Consider the following 24,392-nt stretch of genomic DNA (forward strand, 5'->3'; position numbering starts at 1 on the left):
CCTGACAACGCGATTTCAACCCTTCCAAGCTCCTAAACCATGATTAGTTAGCACAAACTCTATTAATAAAAGTTGGTGATCTAAGTGAAGGCTACAAAATTGCTTTAGAACTCATCTCCTAATTCACAACGGTTATGGAGTTAAATCATCACAAAGTCAGCCACAACGAAACTGTAAACTCAATATAACTTACAAAAAATTCCTAAGTTCCAAAAACAGTACAATGTTAATTCTTGTGAGCCAAATTCAAACATGTTAGGAGCTGAACTAGCCTATGACCCAAAAATAAAAATTGTTACACTACTTGAGTTCTACAACTTTGTTTTAGGGTACACAGCCATGCAAAGTTCCTAAAGTGATGTTCAACTTCAGTCAAACATACAACTTGCTAATGATGATTTACACTAGCTATGACTTCTAGACTAGCCTTAGTCATGAATACCAAAGTTGTTCCATGTGATATTCTAAACATGTTAAAGGTACTCCTAGGGTTCCACAATCATTTCATACACTGGTTACATGTAAACCCTAGCACATGCAAGGCAATTGAGTGACAACACATGCAATATAAGCCAACATAGAGATAATATTTGAAATACTCATGCTCATGAATGATCAATGATGCTTGTGCTTATGCAATGCCAAGGCTAAATGCAAGCTTAACACCTAGGGTGTTACAGTAGGTACATGCTCTTCAATGATCATCGAGCCAGTCACTGGGTGAGATACAAACTTCTGGGCAGCTAAAAATAGTCAAATCAAATCCCTCTGCCATATTCTTTCTTGATGCAAATTCAAACGGATGTCAATTGAATATATTCAACGAATTGCATTTTTAAACCCAAACAAATGCTCCATAGACTTCCATAAGCTAAGGCCTCTTATCGCTCCCACCACTAACTGACGATAGCATTCCAAGCGTCTACTGAGCTTTCTTTGATCTTGGAACAGAGGAGGCCAACTCTTTACTCGATGATCTGATGATGAAGAGAACGGTCTCCACCAGCATGCCACCAACTAATCCTAAGATACCTCCAGCAGCGTTCTAAAAAACCACGACAAGGTTAACTCTGTGAGGTTTAATCTTACCAGGATACGGCAAACAAATTAGCAGCTACAGAGGAAGGCAAAATTATTTGGCCTTTCCTGTTCAATGTACAAGATTTTGGATGATTTCAGATGATTCAATAGTATTCTGTGAGACAAAATAAGCTGAAACAAGCTGAAATGAGCTGAGAACTGAGCAGCCGAACGGGAATGGCCCTAATAAACTTACCAGTACAGCACTATTGTTGAACAGAGCTTTGAACATAGCAAATCCTACCAAATAACCTGTGAACATAATAACCACGACATGCAGACCTGAAAAAGAAGAAGAGAAGTCAATTGAACATTGAAAACCATACAAGCCATACAAGAAAATCCTAGCAGCCTAAGCTCAGAAATAGACTGTGTGGCATCCTAAGAGGATAAATGTACTTGTAGGAAAAAGTTGGTCTCTATTTTAGGGCATATGGATTTATTATTGATGATACATTGGATTGATATAACCAAAACAGAGGATCAACTGATATCATTGTACTTAAAAAGATGCAAAGCGGAATCGGATAGAAAATCACCCCAATGAAAGTGACTGATGATTATGGTTACATGAAGAGTGATTCTAGAAATGCAAAGCATTTAGATGAAAAATGCCACCATTAACTTTAAGTGACAAACTATTTCCACAATTTGATTGTGGTTTGTGTAGTAGTAAATTTCAGTCAAGAGAGTATTTACAAGATTTCATTACCAATGGCATGCATAATTGTACAATTTTTGTAGTCTTTTATTTACCACTAGTCTATTAACACTTCGAAGGGCAGGCCTGGTGCAGTGGTGAGGGTTGTCTCACTGCGTCACCAGGTCACGGGTTCAAAGCAGCCTCTCCGCAGATTTTGTGGGGGAAGGCTTGCCTCGGTTTTTCCCTTCCCCAGACCTCACTCATGTGGGAGCCTCCGGCACTGGGTCTGCCCCTATTAACACTTCCTGGATACTTGATTGCAAGTTTCACATGCACCTGTTTAATTGAAAAGTCCCTTTTTGCATAACACCCTAGGGTTCCATTAGCAAAGCTAAAGGAATTACAGTTCCCATCATAACCACAATTAGAAAAAAATAAAGGAAGTGCAGAAATTAAAGTAGATCCAACAAGCTTTAGCGGTTCAGCCTCACTCAATTACATTGTAGATAACCAAAATGCTCGATTAGTTGCACAAAAACAAGCTCAAACCCAAATCCAGCATACATGTTTCAACTTATTTTTGGGAATTTCTGAAGACCCATAAACCCCCCAATTTTCACATGTTTACAAAAAAAACTTAAACCATTTTTGCTAAGCTATGGTTAAAGATAAAATGAGGGATTTATTGTAGAACTCTAATCCCATCGCAAATAGGCACAGAAATGTTTGATCCCACTCGTGCTTACTGACACTACCACACAAGCCCAGTACTAACTAAACTTCTTGGAGTTAAAAAGTTCTGGATTCGAAAAAGCACAATTCTTGCGTTATAGCAATCATTCTTAATTGCGCATTGCAGGTTTGTGTAGTAGTACAATTTAGCGAAGAAACATTTGTATCATTTCACTACTATTGGCATGCATGGTTACTCCATCCTGAAAACTTGATTACAAGTTTCGCCAGCACTAATTTAAACTTAAGGAGTCTGTTTTCCCTTAACGTCCCTGGATTCCCAAACAAGATAAAGGAACTGTACACACTGAAGCCAACAACAAACAGAAAGTAAACATGGTGCACAAATTAAAATAGATCCATCAAACTTCGGACTCTAGACATTATATAGTACATAACCAAAATGTTTTTGCGCCAAATAGGCTACCACACAGGCTGCACAGAGCAATTTGAACATAGGGCAGTTGGGTAGGTACCGAATCCTATCTGATCCTTGTAGGATGAGAAGGGCTCAGGAGCGTCGTCCTTGCTGGGCGGCGCGACGTCCCTGACAAGCTCGGCGTACTCCTTCCTCTCCTGTATCTCCCGGAGCTTCTCCAGCCTAGCCTTGAGCTGATCGCTCTGCAAACGAACCGCACGACAGACCAAGCCGAATCAGAATCAAAACCCCAACCATTTGCCGGTCCACACAGACCGAGGCAGACAGTGCCACCAAGGACACAGAGAGAGAACCTTCTCACGAGGCTTAGGGCTAGGCAGCACGAAGTCAGCGCCCTGGAGGAGGTCGCGGAGCTGCGGGCGGGTGTCTGGCGGGGTGGCGCACCAGATGGTGCGCAGAGCGCGGTAGGAGACGGCGGGGTCCGAGATGAGGTCGGAGGCGACGTCCCGAAGATCGGCAGCCAGGTCAACGGAGGCGGCGGCGGTCAAGAGGAAGGAGAGGATGGGATCGGTTGCTGCGACGGCAAGACCCGGCGCGGCGGTGGTCGTCGCCATGGCTCGCTTCGCTGCAGGATGATGCTAAGGACCTGTTTGGAACAGCTTAGTTCCCCCACGCTTCAATTGCAAGCTAAGATTTCTTGGTAAGCTGATTTTCAAAGAAGCAAAGCGGAAGGAAGCTAACCGTTTGGCAGTGCGATTCTCGCCCGCAGGTTGGCTAGCAACGGGGTCGACGGGGAAGACGACGAGACCGGGGCCGAGGGCGGCGAGGCAGTCGCTCTTCTCCGTGCCGTCGCCACCGCAGTGCCCTCTCACCAGATCTCAGCCGCAGGTGCCCCTCGCCGAATTTCGGACACGTCAAGGACGGAGGACGAGGGAAGCACGGCCACGGCAAGGAAGGAGGTCTGCGCGCACGGCCGCCGGAGGGGAGCACGAGGCGGGGGCACGACTGGCGGCGCTCGAGCGAGAGAGGAGGGAAAGGGAGGCGCGCGGGTGCCGATCTACAGCGCCCGGCCGGGTGATGGAGGACAGGTGGAGGGCCTCTGCCGGAGATGGTGGAGGGTGGCGGGCTAGCGGGCTGGAGGACGGAGGAGATGGAGGCTACTGGAACAGAATCGGTAGTTTAAAGGCTTCTCGTTTCGGCCTTTTAGTTTTAGGCCTGAGACCCCGCGCGGGCCCATCATGAGGGGGAGATCAGGGGGTCTGCTGATTGGAGCCAATAATGGCTGTCTGGAAGTTCTAGACTACAATACAAGGAGGGGAGATCTTTCCAGTGCTTCGTAGTGAAATCTATTGATGATGATTTTAAGTGGGGAGTTATTAACGTGTGTAGCCCGGTTCAAGTTGATTTGAAAGCTGAGTTTCTTAGGGAGCTGATGGAACTAATTCTATCTGTTGAAGTGCCTATTATAGTGGGAGGAGATTTCAACTTAGTTAGAGACAGTTATGAGAAATCTACTGAAAATGTAAATAACAGTCTGGTGAACCTCTTTAACCGATTTGTGAGTGATGTCAGTTTGAGAGAGATGCATAGACATGGGGGGACGTACACTTGGACCAACAAGCAAAATGCTCCTATTATGGCTGTTCTTGATAGAGTTTTTATCTCAGCTGACTGGGAGGTGAAGTTTCCTTTGGCCAATGCCAAATCTCTGTCAAGGGTGGGGTCAGACCATAATCCCCTGTTAGTGGAGACTGACTGTGGGGAAAGCACAAGTTCATCAGTTTTCAGATTTGAAAATGCTTGGCTCAATCAAGCAGGATTTAAAGAGTGGGTGATACAGAAATGGCCTCAGAGGAAGAAGAGCTATGTGTTGGATCACTGGAATATTGTTTCTTCAAGCCTGAGGAAAAGCATGAAAGGGTGGAGCAGGAATTGAGGGAGTGACCACAAAAAGCACAAACAGGATTTGTTACTCATAATTGAAAAATGGGATAGACTGGCTGAGGAAAGATCTTTATCTGATAGGGAATGGGCTGACAGGTATGAGAGAGAAGATGAATTAATGAAAATATATGAGGATGAGGAGCTTTTGTGGCAAAGAAGAGGAGGACAAAATTGGCTGCTCAAGGGTGATGCTAACAAATGGGTGATGCTATTTCCATTCAATTGCAAATGGGAGGAAGAGAAAGTGTACTATCAGGAATCTTGTAGAGGAGGATAGAATCATAGAGGACAAAGAGGAGTTAAAATTGTACATCACCAAATTCTACTAAGAAATCTGTTTGGGGGAGGTCAAGATCTTGTGATACATTTAGGTGAAGATTTCTGGAGTAATAGAAGATTTGTGAGTGAGGAAGACAATCAATGGCTAACTAGACCATTTACTGTGGCCGAGTTGGAAACAGCAGTCAAGGAGATGAAAACAAACACTGCCCCAGGCCCTAATGGGTTTTCTACAAATTTTTTCAAAAATTTTTGGGGTCAGTTAAGGGGAGACATTTTGGAGATGCTACATCATGTTCATAGAGGCCACCTAGACATAACTAGACTCAACTATGGCATTTTAGTTTAGCTGCCAAAAATAAAAGGAGATAACCAGATTAAACAATTTAGATCTATTTGTTTGCTTAATGTGATCTACAAAATTATCACCAAGGTCCTTACAATTAGATTGAACTCAGTTATCAACAAAGTGGTGAGTGTGACTCAAACTGCCTTTATACCTAGGAGGTACATTTTGGATGGGGTTCTCATTATACATGAGATTCTCATTATACATGAGATTCTGCATGAGCTGAGGGTCAAGAAGAGGAGGGGTATTGTCCTAAAGCTGGATTTTGAAAAGGCATATGATAAGGTAAATTGGAGTTTCATACATGATGTGTTGAGGATGAAAAAGTTTGACACAAAGTGGATAGAGTGGGTTCTGAAAGCTGTGAAAGGGGTAGAGTTGTTGTCAATCTGAATGGGGAGCTTGGGAATTATTTCAGGAGTTATAAGGGGATGAGACAGGGGGGCCCTTATCTCCTCTACTGTTTAACTTAGTGGCAGATGCTCTATCTGAAATTCTAGACAAGGCCAAGGAGAGTGGAGTGATAAATGGTGTGTGTCCTGATTTAGTGGAGGGAGGATTGACTCATTTACAGTATGCTGATGATACTATACTCTTTATTCAATACTCAGAAACAGACCAATGTGTATGAAATTTTTACTATAGTTCAAGCATACAATAATTAGCCCACAATAAAAATTTCATTATAATTGGACCATAGAAACTACAGCTATGAATTATTCCAATTAATTACAGAAAAGCATAGATCTAAAGCTACAACAAAAACTTTATACTAAAGCATATCATATTATATGTTCACTGTGTAGATCTACTCATGTAGAGTCCAACAAAATTAGATTTTTTATTTTATGATTTTTTTATGATTTACTATGATTTTTCAGATTCAGCCGAAATAAATAAAAAAGAAAAAACAAAACCGCTTATAACAAGGCCCGGGAATTAAGATGAACGGTTTTAAAAGTTGAGACAGTTATTTTATCAGGTTTTGGAGTTCAGGGAGGAAAAGCGGATTTTTACGAAAGTCAAGGACATAACGTAGACTTTTTTCGAAAGCAAACGCAGTCTTTTAAGCGACGGCGACACCAGCCCGCGATGGGCCGGCCCAGCAAACCCCCGCTCTCCCTCCGCGTCGAACTGCTGCTCCCGTTGGCCACTCCCTTCCGCGTCGAACTGCTCCCGTAGTCCCGTTGGCCGCTCCCTTCCGCGCTGGACTGCTGCTCCAGACGCCCGCTCTCCTCCGCGTCGTGCACGTGCTGCTGCTCTGCTCCCGTCGGCCGCTGTCCTTTTCGCTCCTCTCTCCCCTGCTCCCGCAGGTAAGCTCGTCGTTCTGCCATCCCCTGCTCCTCTCTCCTCCTCCTCCTCCCTATTCGTCCTGCTCCATCCATCTTCATCCCCGTCCTCATCCCCAGGTTTGGTTGCTGCTCGGTTCGGCCGGCGGACCACCACCCGTTTCCACCTGATTGCTAATCAGGTCGTCTGCCTCTCCTCGCTAATCAGGCCGCCTGCAGATCTAGGTGCGGCCCTCCCCTACTCCCGAGCGCTGCATGGGTCACCTGCTCCGACCGTCGCAAGAACAAGCGACTTTTCCATCCAATTTGATTCACTCAGTCAGTGATGCTGATACAGAACAAAAGTTTTCAGTTTGGAACAATTCGATCCATTTTTGACTGCAGCAGAGGGACGTAACAGAGTTTCTGAACTTTTCAAGTCAAGTTCGTTCATGGAGGATTCAAATGGTTTCCATCTTTCTAGGGAATGGGTATCCCACCACACCGGCCTGGGAGTCCTGAAAAATCTCTCATCGAAATTTCATTTTGTTATTTTAGTTTTGCAATTTCAGTTTGCATCTTTTTTTGTAATTTCAGTTATCAATTTCAATTAGTATTTTCAGTTTTTTAATTTCATTTTTGCAATTTCAGTTTTCAATTTCAGCTTTCATTTCCATTTTGCAATTTCAGTTATTAATTTGAGTTTGCAATTTCAATTTTTAATTTCAGTTTGTGATTTCAGTTAGATTTTAATTACGTGCTTTCGGTTAGCAATTTTAGTTAGAAAGAAATGTCAGTTTTCAATTTTGTTTTCGCAGTTTTAGTTATTAATTTCAATTAGCAATTTTGTTTCAGTTACAAATTAGTAACCTGAAGTTGAGATAAAACAAATTGCATGAAATGAAAATTAGTTGCTTGACTCCTTATTATTCATTTCAGATACTGTTTCAGTTAGGAAGTTTCAGTTTGCTTCTAAGACAGGTGTCCCTACTTTTAGTTCGTAAAAATGCTGCAGTGAAACTAAAGACTCCGTTTCATGGAAGCAAGAGTAGATGGCACCAGTTTGTATGCTTGCCGTATATATGCAACCGCTAATTTTTTTTTGTTTTTGTTTTTTTCAGATACGGCTAGTGCTAATGCTTGCTGAAAAGTGCATCATTTTGTGTGAAACTATGGCTCGCTGCATGTTTTATAATTTGGTGCAGCAGGATTGTAGTGCTCTGTTTCCTTGTTTGCAAAATGCAGTTTGGTTCTTTAGGCTGTAACAACACTTTGCTCTGTTTCATGCACAGTGTATGCTCCAAAGTATAAAATTTGATACTTGGTTTATTTAATTCCAGCATGAGCATGTCAAACTGCTTGCTTTCATGCACAGTGTACATTATGCTCAAACTGACACAAGTTGCTTACTTGCTTTTTTCAGGGAAAACAATTCACATTCCCTGGTGGATTTATGGGTATTTTCAGTCTTTTTTAGTTTCAGTTTTTAGTGTTGTTTTTTAAAAATAAATTAGTTTCAGTTTTCTGTCAGCCTTTTTTATTTTCATTTTTCAGTCATGTTTTTTTAAAAAAAATAGTTTCATATTTCAGCCATCCGTTTAAGTTCGAATGTCTTTCTAAATCATGTATATTAGTTGCCTCACCTTATAAGTTGTTACGAAAGGATATCAATTGCACATATAAGTTGACACAAAAGTATTTGCCCTTCGGTTTTAGTTTTCAGTTTTGTTTTCTTTTCTTAGTTTTCAGTTTCAGTCATGTTTTTTTAGTTTTAGTTTTCAGTCAAGTTTTTTTTTCCAGTTTTTTTTAGTTTTATTTTTGAGTCATGTTTTTTTATTTCATATTTCAGTCTCCCTATAAGGTTTGAATGTCTTCCTAAATTTTACATATTAGTTGCCTCACCTATAATATATAAGTTGTTACAAAATGGTAGCAATTACATACATAAGTTGCCACAAAAGAATTTACCCCCAGTTTCACTGTCAAGTTTTTTTCGTTTTTTTGTTTCAGTTTTCAGTCTTGTTTACTAAGTAGGTTTCCACCCATTAAAGAAAACTTTACGGTTCGGGGGTAAGCGGCGTACTCGGGGGAATATTAGGCTCTATCGAACTGGCAGAGCTTTAGCCATTGGACCACATCCATCCATCCTCCTGCCTAAACAGTAACGCCTTTTCTTGTTCGTTCTTCGAATTACGCTAGTGGAGACTGATTTCTAAATTCTACATATTAGCTGTATAATAACTTACCCTCTGGCACTTTATGCAATGTCTAATAATTTGTCCCTCAGGATGTAGCTTATCTTATTTTAGGTTGCTACTCGTCTTTTTAATAAATGTCCTTCTAATTTTCAGCTAGTCATGTTTCTCGGCTTATATAATGAGTTTTATAATAACTTGTCCCTATAGGCAGCTTATATGATGCTTGTTCTAATAATTTAGCCCCAGGTTGCAGCATGTCTTGTTTTATATTGCTACCCACATTTTTTAATAAATGACCCATGGCAGCAAGTGTTTAATATTGCTACCTTCATTTTTTAATAAATGTCTCCAGTTGGCGGCAAGTCATGTGTTCCTAGCTTTTATAATATGTTTTATAATAACTTGTCCAACAAATTGGCAGCTTATGCAATGTTTATTTTAATAATTTGTCCCTCTAAATTGTAGCTTGTCTGGTTTTGGTCCGTTACTCTCTTTAGGGGTTACTGTCTTTATGTAAATACTATATAACAAATTTATCATATTCACATGATAATACTGATGTGCATACCATGTAAAAACTTTAGTTTATTTTTGGAGTAGCAAGTTTAGTATTACATGATAGCAATTTTTTTCATAAACCCCCTAGCATATTTTTACACATATATTGCTACGAAATTAAAATTTCTTCGAAACATAGTCAAGTGAGGTCTAGTTTTGTTATTATAATGAATGTGCACACTATATAACAACTTTAATATATTTATGAGTAGCAACTTTAATATTCCATAGTAACTTTTTTTTGATATTTTTGCCCCGAGCTTGTATATACTATACAATAACTTTAATATATTTTTAGAGTCTAGCAACTTTAGTATTACAAGGTAGTAACTTCTTTGATAAATATTCTCGCACGTATTACACATAAATTGCTACTAAAATATATATTTTTTGAAACATGTGTAAGTGGAGTCTTGTTTTATTCATCTCGTCATGTAGAAAACACTGGTGCAGACGGAATTGAAATTGGATGCAACATTCAAAGTTATAGCATTTGGGGCGCGTTTAGTTCCGGCCGGATTCGGCATTTGCACAGTGTTTGATGTGGCGGCAAACACTGTAGTACTTTTGTTTGTATTTATGAATTATTGTCCAAACATTGACTAATTAGGCTTAAAAGATTCGTCTCGCAAAGTTCAACCAAACTGTACAATTAGTTTTTGATTTCATCAACATTTAGTACTCCATACATTTACCGCAAGTTTGATGTGATGGTGAATTTTTTTTTTTTTTTTTGCATAGTGCCAAAGTTGAGAGTTTGGAGGAACTAATCAAGGGCTTAAAAGAAAATATTTTGCTTTTTCGTTTTGCGTCAGATTGACGTCGGCTTGTCAGAAGCGAGTCTGGAACGTGTCTGAGTTGCGGCGGGGCAGGGGCAGCGACGTGTCTGAGTCGCGCGCATGTGGCTTGGGGTCGTGCGCTACGGCCCATGCGCGACCGGTCACGGGTTGGAGTGTCTCCCACAAAGAACCACGTGGACACCTAAACTCAAAATAAGTAACAAAAATTTAAAATTAGTTTTTAACAGAGTATCTATGCGGGAGATCTATTTTAGATTGTTTGAGAGGTACAATCCAAATATGGGCATCATCTCTTCTGAAAACTCATTTGCAGAAATGATTCTCTTTTATGTCTCGTTGTTGGAGAAGATGTCGAATATGTATTGAACTTTTTGCTTGTAGCGCTACCTAAAAGACGAATGTGTTTTGTATTTTGGGTGTTGTTGTTAGAGATAGCTTTATCCATGTCGAAAAGCAATCTGGCTGATGTCAGGAAGTACCAAATAAAATTTATCACCACTATTTCTAAACGAATCACCCAAATTTAATTTGGATTGCACCGTCATATTTTCTAAAAATAGAATATTAAAATAATATCTAATTAATATACTTAAATGATATTTTAGTAAAAGATTATATTTCTAATGTACGTGGAACGAACAATGTTGTAGGTTCTCACAGAAAAAATGTTCTAGGTTGGCAAGAACATTGCTCTATCTTCACAAGAAGGCCTCTTCGCTTGTTTATGAGCCGTATTATTTCAGTGAACGAACAATATTTTTCTCTCACAACAAATCAACGAAGAGTACTGTTTTTCAGTAAAGCGAATATGGCCGAAATTGTCCCATATTTAGGAGAAGAAAATGTTCTGGTTTTGTTGGAAAATGTTCCACATTAAAAAAAACTATTCTATCTTCACTAGAGAAAAATTGTTCGGGATTTGTGAGAAAATATTCCAGGTGCGAGATCTGATCTAGCTTCATGGAAAAATAGTTTCAGTTGTATTGAAAAAAATGTTCCACTAGTTTAATGTGAACACTAACTTTTTTTTTTGAAAGGGGAGAGCTCGATTATAGAAGTTCAACGTGATTACAATCACGGGCTAAAGCCGCCGACACGTAGGTTGGGATGTCATTAACAACAAAAACATTTGAAAACTCTCTCCTACTAAACCTACATAGCTCATGAGCTACCTCATTTGCACTCCGGTGACATTTGGAGATTCTGACTTCCTAAAAGTTCTTTAGGTTTTCCTTCGCTTCTTCAATGATATGGCATAATATAGATTGGTTTTTGCACTGGTCCTTTAGATGGTGTACCGTTGTGAGGCAGTCTAATTCCAACCAGAGGCGTCCATTCCATGAGGCACTGGTCCTTTAGTACAGGGAGCTCCAAAGCTGCTTTCGTTGTTTAAACTGGGTCCAAGACTTTTCAATTTCATTGAGAGAAAAGCTCAGCATCTGAAACAGAGAGCGAAGGCGGCAAAAAGGTTACCGGATGGAATCTAAAGCTCGAGAAGGGTTCTGGGTTCGAAAACCCAGCAGGCCAGCATTAGCGTTATTTTTGGCTTGTGAAATGACGAGTGATGAGTTAAGCTTCTAAGGTGTCGTTGAGCTGCGAAATGGCAAAGAAAAGAAAAATAGAAATGGCGAAATAGATTATCTTTTCGCTGATAAAAAACTTAGGCTGAGAAAGGATCGTAGCCTCGGAGGGATAGAAACTGAAGGCTCGGTTGGAAACTCATAAACTTTTAGCTGCTTTTCGGCCGGTCCTACAGGCTGCCGCTCAGGGCTCTGCTCGTCGTGCTGGGCATAGTGCTCGCCCGCCCATGGCTGTTCGCCAGGCCTGAGCTGCCGAGCGCAGCGCTCACCCAGGTCAGGACCGAACCATGCGCTCACCCAGGTCAGGACCGAACCATGCGAATGATGCTTCGCCATGACTTCGTAGTCGGTGAAGTAGTGTAGGAGCTTCTAGGTTGCCATTAGCACGGCGTATAGGAGTTTCTGCACCTGGGGGTACCGGACCTTGGGGTCGGTGAGTACTTTCCCGACAAAGTATACGGGCCGCTGGACCTTAAGTTGGTGTCCTGGCTCCTCCCTTTCAACGACCAGCGCGGCACTTAGCACATGGTTGCTGGCCGCGATGTAGAGGAGAAGGGATTCTCCCCGTTCGGGGGCGACGAGGATTGGGCTGACGTTAGGGACGCTTTGAGGCTCTCTAGGGCCTGCTGAGCTTCGTAAATCCAGATGAAAGCGTCCGTCTTTTTGAGGAGCTTGTAGAGTGGCATCCTCCATTCGCCGAGCCAGGAGATGAATCAACTTAGGGCAGCCAGACAGCCGGTGAGCCTTTGCACGCCCTTGACGTTGTGTATAGGACCCATGTTGGAGATGGCCGTGATTTTTTTAGGGTTGGCCTCGATGCCGCGTGACACACCCTAGGTGTTTGGCTTCCACATTTATACTTGGATGTCATAAATATGAGCATCATTCACCCATTCATGAGCTTAGATTGTTTGGAACATGCTTTTGAAACATTGCAACATATGTTTATATTCCATGTGTGTTTGTTTTATGAAATGGATAGTGTGCAACACTCAAATGCAACATGTGCAACTCACTCTTGAAACATGTCACATACTTTAGTGAAACATGGTTAGTTAGTACTATGCAACAAACTCATGAACCATATGAAACATGGCTTTGAAACAAAAGTAGCAATTCACTTATTTTTCCTTGTTTCAATGTATGTGATGCTTGATTTTGGTGTGATCAATGTGTGGTGTGGTTAATTATCACCTAAAACACCTTAACTACACTTAGGGTACATAGTGGAACATTGTTCATGAAGGTTACTTCACCTAATTAAGCCCCTAAGTCATGTAGAGTTTAGTTTGACCAAGGGAACCAACTTGTTTGACCTTTTATGAACTGCATGCTAGAAGCTTTGCATGGCTGAGCAACATAAAGCAAAGTTGTAGCAAATTATATATAGAACAAACTTTGTTTAGAGGTCAAGTCATGAAAATGCGTAGAACATGCTCAAAATGGGACCACAACATGAAATTTACCCCTGATTTCAGAGATAATTTTTCTAAGTGTTAACTCTGAAAAATAGTTTCATATACTCGACTTGTCAGGCCTATAGCTCCCAAACCAAGCCGACCTAGCTCGAGCTCCAATTCGAAAAGTCGAAGATCTCACTTGGTACTACAACTTTGTCAACTACACCTTAACCTGGATCATCACGGATTAGGAGATTGAAGGTCGCCAAGTCTCGCTGTCAGGCCGAAATTGGAGCTCTGATGGTGGTCCACAGTAACTGACCGGTTCAGACATCAGTCGTCGCGTGGAGGCCGCGCGTCGGCGTTGTGCTGCCCGGCCAGGCCACGTCGGGCCATTGCTTGCCAACTCGAGCGCCAGCGCTCGCCCGTGACCCTACGCTCCCTCATTTCACTCCCTGTCCTCTCCTTCGCTTCCAGCAACAGCCGTCGAAGCTCCAAGCTCGCCGCCGTCGCCATTGCTGGTGCCAGCTCGCACCGCATCACGTCTCCGCCACCGTAGCAGCTTAGTCGTCATCCCACTGCATCACCACGCTTGTATTGCTCGCTAGCCGCACTTGGTAAGGCCTTAGCGCCGCGCACGCCCTCGCCGGCGTTTCACCGCCGTGGTACGTCGCCGTGGCCCGGTCACCTCCGACCACCGCGTGACATGATAGAGTGCGCAATTGGTTCATCGTAGTTCGTTGAAGCTTGGCCGAGCCCTAGATCAAGTCGTCATGGTTGCCTCCGGCGCATCGCCATCGAGCCACATCGCCGTGCCGCCATTACCGCCGCCATCGTGCTTAGCTCCGTCAATCGGTCCAATTAGCTAGCTCGTTGTGTTCGCAATGTCTTGGTGATCATCTTAGTACCGACGACGTCGCCGGAGAAGCCGTCGTCGGCGAGCTCCATCGATCCCGCGCTGTCCCGTGTTGTGTCCCCTGCTTTTGGTGCCGATGGCATGTGGGTCCGTCTGACCGATGGGCCCCAGCTGTTAGCGACACAAATCTGAAAGATAGCTCATTTATTTCTAGATTTGCATGCATATTTGGAAAATCATAAGTGAAGTTTTAGAGATCCAATTTTGGTGAACTGAATTTTGTGGTGTTCCTCATGTAGTGTAGTATTTAGGAAAAATATGACATGAACACTTGTGGTAAAGTTTCTGGAAGAATTAAATTGCAACTTAAAATGTGTTTTTAAATGAATACAAACTTGTTTAACTCATATCTAGAGTTTCAGTGCTCCAAAAATTATGAAATTTGTATGGTAAGCTGTTCTTGATGTGTTGAAGCTCTGGTAAAAATTTGAGAGTCAGCACATGAATATTGTTTGAGTTATTAATTTCTCTTTTATAATTAGGTGATCCTTGTGTGAATTTTAATAATTAATCTATGAATCCAATGCTCGTGAAATTTATTGGAGGTTGTCCTATTTATGATATTTTAAGCCCTGCTGGCTTGTCATTTTTATGTATGATGTTATGATTGTTCAAATGATATAAAATTTATACAGTAGTCTATTGGGGACATGTATAAGCTACTGTAATTTTTGTAGAATTTTCTGTACACTTTGTCTAGGTGTTTATTATTTAACCTAAATATCTAAATAAATTAATAAAGGCATGAAAGGAAGTTATTTAAGAATGGCCACTATGTTTTCTAGTGTTTATTTAATGTATGTTAACTGTTGGTAATATTGGTAGTGCTCTTAGTACTATTCTTGTATGTAATGAAATATTATTTTCACTATAATTCACTCGCGGTGAGTTTCTGGATAGATTTTAGAGATAAGCAAATTAACTGGTGAAGATGAGATTTGCTAGGAATCTTGTCTAAAACAAAGTTGTATATAACGCACTTAACTAGCTTGTGTTAAATTTTTATGGCATTTGGCCTAATAGTTTTTGAGTTATGCCTATTCAAAGTTGGCCTTCAGAAATTGTAACTCTCTTGAATTTCTGGACCAGATTTGATAAATGTGCCTGTTTGACCTTATTAACTTAGGAATCATGCTAAGAGGTTTAAATATAAATTGTAGACAATTTCATAAGCTTTCCATATTGTCTTGTTGTATGTCTTTGAAATTAGTACAACTCCAATTATGAGTAAAACTAGTTGCTGCTGTTTGCAGCCTTGACTTTGTGATTGCAGTGAATAATTTGTTTGCTTGCTATGAGTTGATGTGATGATTTAGACGCTAGGCTAATTAACATAACTTGTTAGTTGCAGGTGCTAGGCCTGTTACTGAAGATGAACAACCTTATCTTAGGTTGTTAGAGCTTGGTGAGTGTGTAGTTCTTGTTGTCTAGAAGAGATATGCACCTACTCAGTAAAATAGGTGTTAATCTTGTATCATCGTATCTTTCATGCGTCCATCTATACATGAATGCGCATTTCATCATCACCTTCCATCTCTTGTGCATGCATGATTCTTATACTATGCATATGCATGCAATAGGTGTTCCAGAGAGAGCCACGCTTCTAGAATTCGAGCAAGGACCCCTAGAGGAACAACAACAAGCTCAGGAGCAGGAGGTGCAGGCCCCCAAGAAGGAGCCAACGAAGAAGTTCTTGAGTGTCCCGATCACCAACCTTCATCTTTTTTGAAAGGCAAGCTTCGGAGCATCTAAGTCTCCTATGTTTTGAAAATGGTTACTTTAAGTATCTTTATTTGTTGATGCATTAAGTGATAGGAATTGGATGCAAACACTTGTTGCATATATATCCATTCGTTGTCCAGTAAACGTACCCTGAATCCTATTTAGGTCTAGGAGCGAATCAAAGCTTAGCCTTGCTTAGACTGGTAAAAGTCAGGTGATTTCCTGTCACCTGCAAGTTAGGATAATGTCTGGTCATGGTTGGCTATATTTGCTATCGTGGAAATAACTATGTGTTAATAATGAATGGAGACCGGGCGGGATGTCGATAGAGAAGCAACAAGGCAAGGAGGTCTTGAGTGTGGATCTATCCCCATCCGTGTTGTTTAAGGACTGATTCGCTATACGTCCTCATGTCATGTTGAACGTAGCCTAACACTTAGCTGGCCGGATAAGTTGTTCCGACCGCGAAGCCTAGTAGTTTGACTCAGGCCAGGAACCAGGGGGTCGTGTGCATTCTGGAGGTAGTAAGGATGTGCTTGGGGACATTGGCTTGAGTCTAAGGGGTCAGGTGCTTAAAATTTCCTACACTTCCTGGCAGAGTGTCGCCCTTGAGGATACGACGCTGGCTGGACTCGCGACTTTGGAGTTGTACTAAAGGTGACTTAATTGCGACCCTGACGGGGGGAGCAGGGTTTGTGTTAGGAATACCCCTCTAGCTAGATAGGAATCGATTTGAATCGCCGTCTCTCCTGAATAGTGAGAACTTAACTGAGCAGCGGTAACATAGATTCACTAAATTTAAAGATATGGTTAAATGATGATGATGATAATGATAATGATAATGATAATGAGTCATGAAATACCTGATATGGTTACTATTGTTTACAACTTAATCAAGTGATTGATTAGTACAGGTGCTAATATAGATGATAGGTAATGGCTAAAAGTCACTGCTAGTACAGGTGAATAATGATAATGATTACTCAAGCTTTTATGCAAAAAGGTTGTCTAGCAAGATCCACTGATAAAGCCTTGCATACTCCTTGGTGTCATTTATTTTTTGTTTATGACGGGTAAGTCTAACTGAGTACATTCTCGTACTCAGGGTTTATTCCCCCTTGTTGCAGATGACGTGCTCTATAACGGCTACTGCAAGTATTGTCTCCACCCTACGAGGAATGAAGACTAGATCATGAGGCATGATCGTCTATGCTATCTTATCATGTTGCTTTTGCTAGATATGACTATGGAACTAGCTTGTATTTGAACTAAGTGTGTATGAGGGTCTCAAACTACTTTGCTTCTGCTATTTATGAACTCATGTTGTAATAACTATGTGAACTATGGATGTAACATGTGGCTTGTTATGTTGAATCATTGCAATCTTGGTTGTATGCAAGTTGGTTTGAAATCCTTCATGGTTTTAGTTGACTACCAGGTTTATATGGGTTCAAGTGTGATGGTTTAATCACTCCGGTGATTGCTTTCGTACTTGTACTCTTATAAATTGGCCAGTTCTATTACACCGCGCTCAGACATAATGTATCCTAGCAGCTTCCCCTTCGGAACCCCAAAAACACATTTTTCGGGATTCAGCCTGATGTTGAATTTTTGGAGGTTCGCGAACGTTGCAGCCAAGTTTGTGATCAGGTCACAAGCTTGAGTTGTTTTGACCACTATGTCATCAACATAGATGGCAATCATTAGTCTTGGCCGCTTGGCTTGATTAGGCTGATCGAGCTGGTCAATTTGGTCGGCGAAGCATTGCTGCATGCACCTTTGGTAGGTGGCGCCAGTGTTCTTCAATCTGAAAGGCATGGTTACATAGAAGTACAAACCATACGGGGTGATGAATGAGGTTGCAAATTGATCAGACTCTTTCATCGTGATCTGGTGATAGCCTGAGTAGGCATCTAGAGAGGAGAGGAGATCGCAACCCGAGGTGGAGTCGACTATCTGGTCTATGCACGGCAAAGGGAAGTGATCCTTTGGGCACGCTTTGTTGAGGCCAATATCATCAACGCACATTCTTCATTTTCCGGTCTTCTTTTTAACAAGAATGTGATTGGCAAGCCAGTTGGAGTGAAATACCTCTCTGATAAATCCGACTGCCAGGAGTTTGCTTAGCGGGCTTCAATATCAGGATGAGGCGCAATGCATGCTCAATGACCTCCTATGGTATGCCTGGCATGTCAGAGGGTTGCCATGCGAAGACATCATGATTAGCACATAGGAAGTCAATGAGCTCGCATTCCTATTTGCCCGGGAGCTGGGTCTCGATCCACACCATCTTGGCCAGGTCAGTGGGGTCGACCCCACCGCCTTGGTTTCCTCGAGTGGACAGAAGGCCATCGAGGAGGTTGGTTTGTTACAGTCTAGGACTATCAGGATCGATGATTCCCATGCTGCAGGAGCTTGGATGAGTTGATGACCACAGTGGCGAGCTCGTAGTGCTCATGGTCGCACGTGAAGGCATGGGAGAAGGCGCTGCTCACGATGACACCGTTCGGTCCTAGTATCTTCAGCTTGAGGTAGGTGTAGTTGGGGATTGCCATGCATTTGGCGTAGCATGGCCGCCTCAAGATGGCATGGTAGGACCCTAGAAAGTCCACCACTTTCAAGATGGCTCTGTTGCCGAACATGACGGGTAGGTCGATCTGCCCGAGCGGGTATGCGTGCGCTCCCAAGATCACCCCATGGAAGGGAGAGCCTACCAGGCAGAGCTTCAATTGGGGGATGTGCATGGCATCGAGGGTGTCAATGTAGAGGATGTTGAGGCCGCTGCCTCCGTCCATCAGCACCTTGGTGAGGCGCTTCTTGTGAATGATGGAATCGACGATGAGCGGGTAGCATCCCAGTCTCACGACGTGGGAGGGATGGTCTCTCTGATCATAGGTGATTGGAGATTCTGACCAGCTGAGGAAGGAGGGGACAGCCGTCTCGGTGGCGCATGCCTCCTTATAGCATACCTTGTGCTGGCGCTTAGACCAGATGATGTCAGATCCACCGAAGATCATGATGCATTAATCAGCATCAAGGAAACCATCTCCGTCCTTGCCCACCGCACCTCCTTTCTTGGCTGCCGCCTCTTTGCCGTCCGCTTCTTTTGGCCAGTTGGCCTATCGTAGGAAATGTTTGAGGAGCTTGCAGTCCTTGTAGAGGTGTTTGATGAGGTAGGTGTGGTTGGTGCATGGGCTATCTATGAGTTTGTTGAAGTGGTCAGGTAGGCCATATTGGGGATGCTTGCCTGTGTAGTTAGTTGCGGCGACCAATGTTGTGTTGTCCAATCAGCGTTGGTCCTTTTTGTTCTTCTTGCCCCTCTATGTGGAGGGGCCCTTGTCTTGGTCCATGCGCTTGGCCTTGCCTTTGTCCTAGCCCCTGTTGAAAACTGCTCCAATCGCTTACTCGCTGGAGGCATGGTTAGTGGTGACATCGAGCAGGTCGCAGGTGGTACGGGGCTTCAAGCATCCAAGCTTGTGGATCAGGGACTCACAGGTCGTCCTAGAGAGGAATGTGCTGATGACATCCGCATCGATGACATCAGGGAGGGCGTTGCATTATTGGGAGAACCTACGGATGTAGTCCCGCAGGGACTCGTTGGGCTCCTACTGGCAACTCTTGAGGTCCTAGGAGTTTCCAGGGTAGACATACATCCCCTAGAAATTCCTAATGAAGACCCTCTTGAGGTCCGCCTAGTCGTGGATGCTATCGTGAGGAAGGAATTCAAGCCATGCCCAAACATGTTCCCCCACACAGATGGGGAGATATTGAATGATGAAAAAGTCATCATCCACCCCTCCGGCTCGGTAGGCGAGCCAAAAATCTTTGAGTCAAATACTAGGGTTTGTCTCTCGGTGTACTTGGTTATGTTGGTGGGTGGTCGAAAGCACTATAGGAATGGTGCTCTCTAGATACATCGATCAAAGGCCTGTGGTCCTGGGTCCTTAGGGCTGGGACTCCGATCGTTTGGCCAACGACCGTGCCTAGGGTGCGTTTCACCGCTCCCCACGATGGTTCGGCTAGGATCCATGTCACCTACTCTCACCACCGCTCGGTGGACATCATCATCATGTCAGGCGTGATGCCAGTTGCTGATGATGTTGCGAGCATCCTGGTGTAGACCGGGCCGCTCGTGTACTGGCGGTCGGTGCAAAGCAGGCGCTAGGTTGGACCGAAGCGTAGCTGCTGCCACCCGAGCCACACCTAATGGCTATAGTGGTGAGCGGATGGAGTGATCCATCTGGCGCATCCCTGCTCCCTGATGGGGAGAGAGGGTGCATGCCGGAGTTGCGAAGCGGAGCTTTCCGCTTGTTGTACGACGGTGGCTTCTACTAGAACCTAGAGGTTCTGGTAGACCACCTGCTCCTAGGGGTCGACGGGCTCGGGAACGTCACGTAGAAGCATTGCTGCAGCAATGATGTTCTAGCTAGCCTAAGCAAACTATGGGAGATCATTCCCCTCGTTCATTATGTCATGTTGGATCTGGCGGGTGCGACCCCAGGCGCTGCCCGCTGGGTTATGTGCACGGGCCACAATGTGTTGCACTGAGCTTGTTAGCATAGGTGGTGGCTGGCTCTGCCACTGTTGTCATAGTTCCTCGGCGTGCCCTTGCACAAACATGAGGGCCCCCGCACATAGGTTTGTAGGGGTGTGGGTTTGCGTAGACTCTGCAACGACCAACGGCTGCCCCGGAGTATCCACCATTGCACACTCTCGGGATGGATGGTGGCTAGGTATCATGTTGCCGATGGTGGAGCCATCACTCTTACCCTCATCATCTAGGAGTTTGTGGAAAGTGGTAGGAGCATAGCTCACCATTCCCATGAATTCAGATGTGAGGGGGGATGGCGACAGCATCCCTCGGAGCCCTCGAGCGCACGCGTCCGCGGGGGACGTGAGGCTATAGGGAAACTGATCGTATGGTGTTCGTGGTGTGGTCAATATAGTCCCTCTGGATAATCAGTGGGTGATAGTAAATAGAGAATAAATAACAGTATGCATATTACTCACAATGGGGTTTGAGCGGAGAGTTTGCTTGGAATGAAGTGTAGATGCCGCATCGTTGAAGTTGTCATGCATCCTGGAGCCAATGGAGGGCACCCCTCCGATGGGAGCTAGAACAAGTGTCTCCTAACGGAGGCATAGTATGCTGAGCCGGTCGGCGATGAAGTCTAGGCTTTAGAAGAGGAAGGCCTGGGATGTCTCGAAGATGGGTGGAACCCACATCCCAACCGGTGGGAGTGTGGGAAACTCTAGTGAGCCGAAGTGAGTCATATCACCTTAGTCTGACATGGCAAAGGCGGCGTAAAAGTGGGCCATCTGATGACCAAAAAGTGTTAAATGTATAACGTCTTCCCCATGGACGACGCCAACTGTCGGTGCAGAAAGTGACCAATAAGTAAATATTTGTAGTTTTGTCATACGTTGTGATCGGAGGTGGCCTAGCACTCAATGACACAGGGTTTATACTGGTTTAGGCAATGTGTCCTACGTCTAGTTTGAGTCGGTCGGTGACTTTATTCATGAGCCTAGGTGCTCAAAGTTTGCAGGGGGGTTACAAACAAGAAGGAGAAAGATGGGGGATACAAGAGGTCCGGTCGGACTCCGGTTGGAAGGGCCGAGAGCGACAGGAGCTCCGCTATGAGCTAAGTGTCTATGCGTGTGCTTGAGATTCAAACCTGGTGGTTCTATGGTTGTGAACTAGTGAGCTTGATCGATCTAATGAATCTAGAATGACTTGAATGTTGGGAGAGAACACATCCTCTTTTATAGATAAAGGGGATGGTCTTACAAGTGAGAGGGAGAGAGTATGTATGCTTCTAAACCTTGTTGCCCACGCCGGCAGGTATAGGATGATGGTAGGCGCCCACAACACTGTTGGGTGTTAGATGAACGTGGGGGTCATGTCGTCTTCTTCAGGTATGGTTGATGTCGGTACCTGCTATACTATTGATGCCTAGAGGCATGTGAGGGGTTTTACCATGTTCGCCTGGTACGGTGAATGACGGTGCCCACAACACTGTTGATGCCCAGAGGTATGTGGGGGAGCCTGCCCGTATAGGAGTTAATGACGCCCATAATACTATAGGGGAAAATGTCGGTGTCTACAACACTGTTTGGGCTCTACCATGCTAGGGAGGTTGCAGAGTACGGTTTCTATAGGTGTACAGGGTATGGTCCCTAGTATAGTTTGACTTGTGTGCCCTGCCTTACTTTCTCTGCCCGTTTCTTGGTCCTTACCGAGCGGGCGTCCCCGGTCGGTGGGTCCTGGTCAGCTCTAATCGCGCCAGTCATAGAAAAGTAGTGGGCAGGGGTTTGGCACACCCCCGGTCAGAGACGCGGGTCAGAGTCAGAAGTGGCATTTGGCCAAGCCTTCCGATTGGAGAGGCCATCCAAAGGCAGGCTAGAGACTAAAGTGAACCCTCTGATCGGAGAGGTGGGCCGGAGTTAGAAAACGGGCATCGCTCCTCCTCAACTAGACCTTCCGGTCGATGATTGGATCGCCCTTCTAGCCTATTGTCTAGATACTTGGGCTGGCCCATGAGTTGTGCGTTGTCTGCTTGGGCTAAGCCTTCGTTGGGAAGCCGGTCCGTGAGGGACCTCAGGTTTATGAACCCGATAGAAAGTAAGTATTTTCGATTGGATGAGAATGGTATTCTATGGTTTAAAGATCGACTAGTAGTGCTGAAAGATAGAGAGCTTAGGAACCAGATCTTAGATGAAGCTCATTCTTCCAAGCTATCCATTCACCCAGGTAGCAGCAAGATGTACCAAGACTTGAAAACTCGATTTTAGTGGACAAAAATGAAGAAAGAAATTACAGCATACGTTGCTAGATGTGATTACTATTGCCGAGTTAAGGCCATTCATATGAAACCAGTAGGGTTACTTCAGCCACTGTCTATCCCAAGTTGGAAATGGGAGGACATTAGTATGGATTTTATTGTCGGACTTCCAAACACTTAAAAGGGTCATGATTCTATATGGGTAATTGTTGACCGTCTCACCAAGTCTGCACATTTTATTCCTATCAATGTCAAGTGTTGACCTCATCAATATGCAAAGTTATACATTGATCAAATTGTAAGGTTGCATGGAGTACCTAAGAGTATTGTATTAGATCAAGGGCCCTAGTTTGTTAATCATTTTTGGGAACACCTGCACAAGTACTTAGGTACCACATTGATTCACAACTCTACTTATCACCCACAGATAGCTGGTCAAACTGAGCATGTGAATTAGATCTTGGAAGATATGTTGAGAGCATATGTGATTTCTTCCAAGGGTTTATGGGAGGATTGGTTACCTTTGGCTGAATTCTCCTACAATAATAGCTATCAAGAGAGCATCAAGATGGCTCCGTTTGAAGATTTATATGGTCGCAAGTGTAGGACCCCTGTAAATTGGATTGAGCCTAGTGAAACATGGTACTATGGGATTGACTTTGTCAAGGAAGCTGAAGAACGAGTTCAAATCATTCAACAACATATAGAAGCTACTCAATCAAGACAAAAGAGTTATGCAGATAAAAGGAGAAGTCCTATTGTGTTCCAAATTGGAGATTATGTGTATCTAAAGGTGTCCCTAATGAAGAAGGTACAAAGGTTTGGAGTGAGACAAAAACTTGCTCCTTGGTATATCGGTCCATATCATATCATTACACAAAAAGGAGCAGTAGCCTACAAACTCCAGTTACCTCTAGAAATGAGAGCTATATTCAATGTTTTCCATGTCTCCCAACTCAAGAAATGTCTTCGTGTACCTGAAGAAGCTATTGAACCCGCTAGTGTCAAGATTCAGTCAGATTTGACCTATGAAGAAAGACCTATTCGAGTGCTTGAGACAATGGAAAGAGTGACTCATAGCAAAGTCATTAAATTGTACATGGTAGTATGGAATAACCATAGTGAGCAAGATGCTACATGGGATTGAGAAGATTATCTATGTGAGGTCTATCCGGGTTTCTACAAGAGATGGTAGGTCGTACAAATCTTGAGATGAGATTTTTTTAAGGGGGAAGGGCTGTAACACCCTAGGTGTTAAGCATGTGTTTAGCATTGGCATTGCATGAGCACAAGCATCATTGATCATTCATGAGCATGAGCATCTCAAATTTTCTCTATGATTGCTTATATTTCATGTGTTTGTTACTAAGTGCTTTACATATGCTAGGGTTTATATGTAACCAATGTATAAAATGTTTGTGGGACCCTAGGAGTACCTTAAACATGCTTAGAATGTCATATGGAATAATTTTGGTATTCATGACTTGGACCCATTTGGCCTCTAAGTCATGGTTATAGTGTAGGCTTTCATTTTCAAGTTACATGTTTGACCTAAGTTGAACTGTAGCATAGAATGTTTGCATGGTAGTACACCCTTAAGCAAAGTTGTAGTAATTGACTAGAGTAACAACTTTTATTTTTGGGTCAAGACCTAATTTGGTGCATAGCATGCTCAAAATTAGCTTACAAGTAGCAAGAAATGTTGTTTTGGACTTGCTAAATTTTTTCTAAGTCTTTATGCTGCTTACAGTTTCGATGT

At 43.4% G+C, this 24,392-nt stretch overlaps 2 protein-coding genes across 2 annotated transcripts; both read right to left on the reverse strand.

Moving 5' to 3' along the window:
- Window positions 1-568: 568 nt before the first annotated feature.
- On the reverse strand, window positions 569-3,995 carry LOC136539278 (uncharacterized). The gene is made up of 5 exons (XM_066531218.1): window positions 3,576-3,995; window positions 3,188-3,480; window positions 2,932-3,076; window positions 1,277-1,362; window positions 569-1,045 (listed from the first exon to the last, which is right to left on the reverse strand). The coding sequence occupies exons 2-5, from the start codon at window positions 3,446-3,448 to the stop codon at window positions 923-925; spliced, it is 615 nt and encodes a 204-aa protein (XP_066387315.1). The 5' UTR covers window positions 3,449-3,480; window positions 3,576-3,995; the 3' UTR covers window positions 569-922.
- A 14,237-nt stretch (window positions 3,996-18,232) lies between these two features.
- Window positions 18,233-18,865, reverse strand: LOC136536831 (uncharacterized). The gene is made up of 2 exons (XM_066528991.1): window positions 18,818-18,865; window positions 18,233-18,733 (listed from the first exon to the last, which is right to left on the reverse strand). Exons 1-2 carry the CDS (start codon window positions 18,863-18,865, stop codon window positions 18,233-18,235), a joined length of 549 nt encoding a protein of 182 aa, XP_066385088.1.
- Between the last annotated feature and the right edge of the window lie 5,527 nt (window positions 18,866-24,392).

Source organism: Miscanthus floridulus, chromosome 2 (genome assembly GCF_019320115.1).
Source record: "Miscanthus floridulus cultivar M001 chromosome 2, ASM1932011v1, whole genome shotgun sequence".
NCBI classification, from domain to species: domain Eukaryota; kingdom Viridiplantae; phylum Streptophyta; class Magnoliopsida; order Poales; family Poaceae; genus Miscanthus; species Miscanthus floridulus.

Coding starts and splice junctions, on each gene's coding strand:
- LOC136539278 (XM_066531218.1), bottom strand. CDS start 3,448: ATGGCGACGACCACCGCCGCGCCGGGTCTTGCCGTCGCAGCAACCGAT. Junction 3,077..3,187: donor GCCCTAAGCCTCGTGAGAAG/GTTCTCTCTCTG, acceptor GTTCGTTTGCAG/AGCGATCAGCTCAAGGCTAG. Junction 1,363..2,931: donor CAAGGATCAGATAGGATTCG/GTACCTACCCAA, acceptor CTTCTTTTTCAG/GTCTGCATGTCGTGGTTATT.
- LOC136536831 (XM_066528991.1), bottom strand. CDS start 18,865: ATGATCTTCGGTGGATCTGACATCATCTGGTCTAAGCGCCAGCACAAG. Junction 18,734..18,817: donor GGTCTAAGCGCCAGCACAAG/GTATGCTATAAG, acceptor ACCTATGATCAG/AGAGACCATCCCTCCCACGT.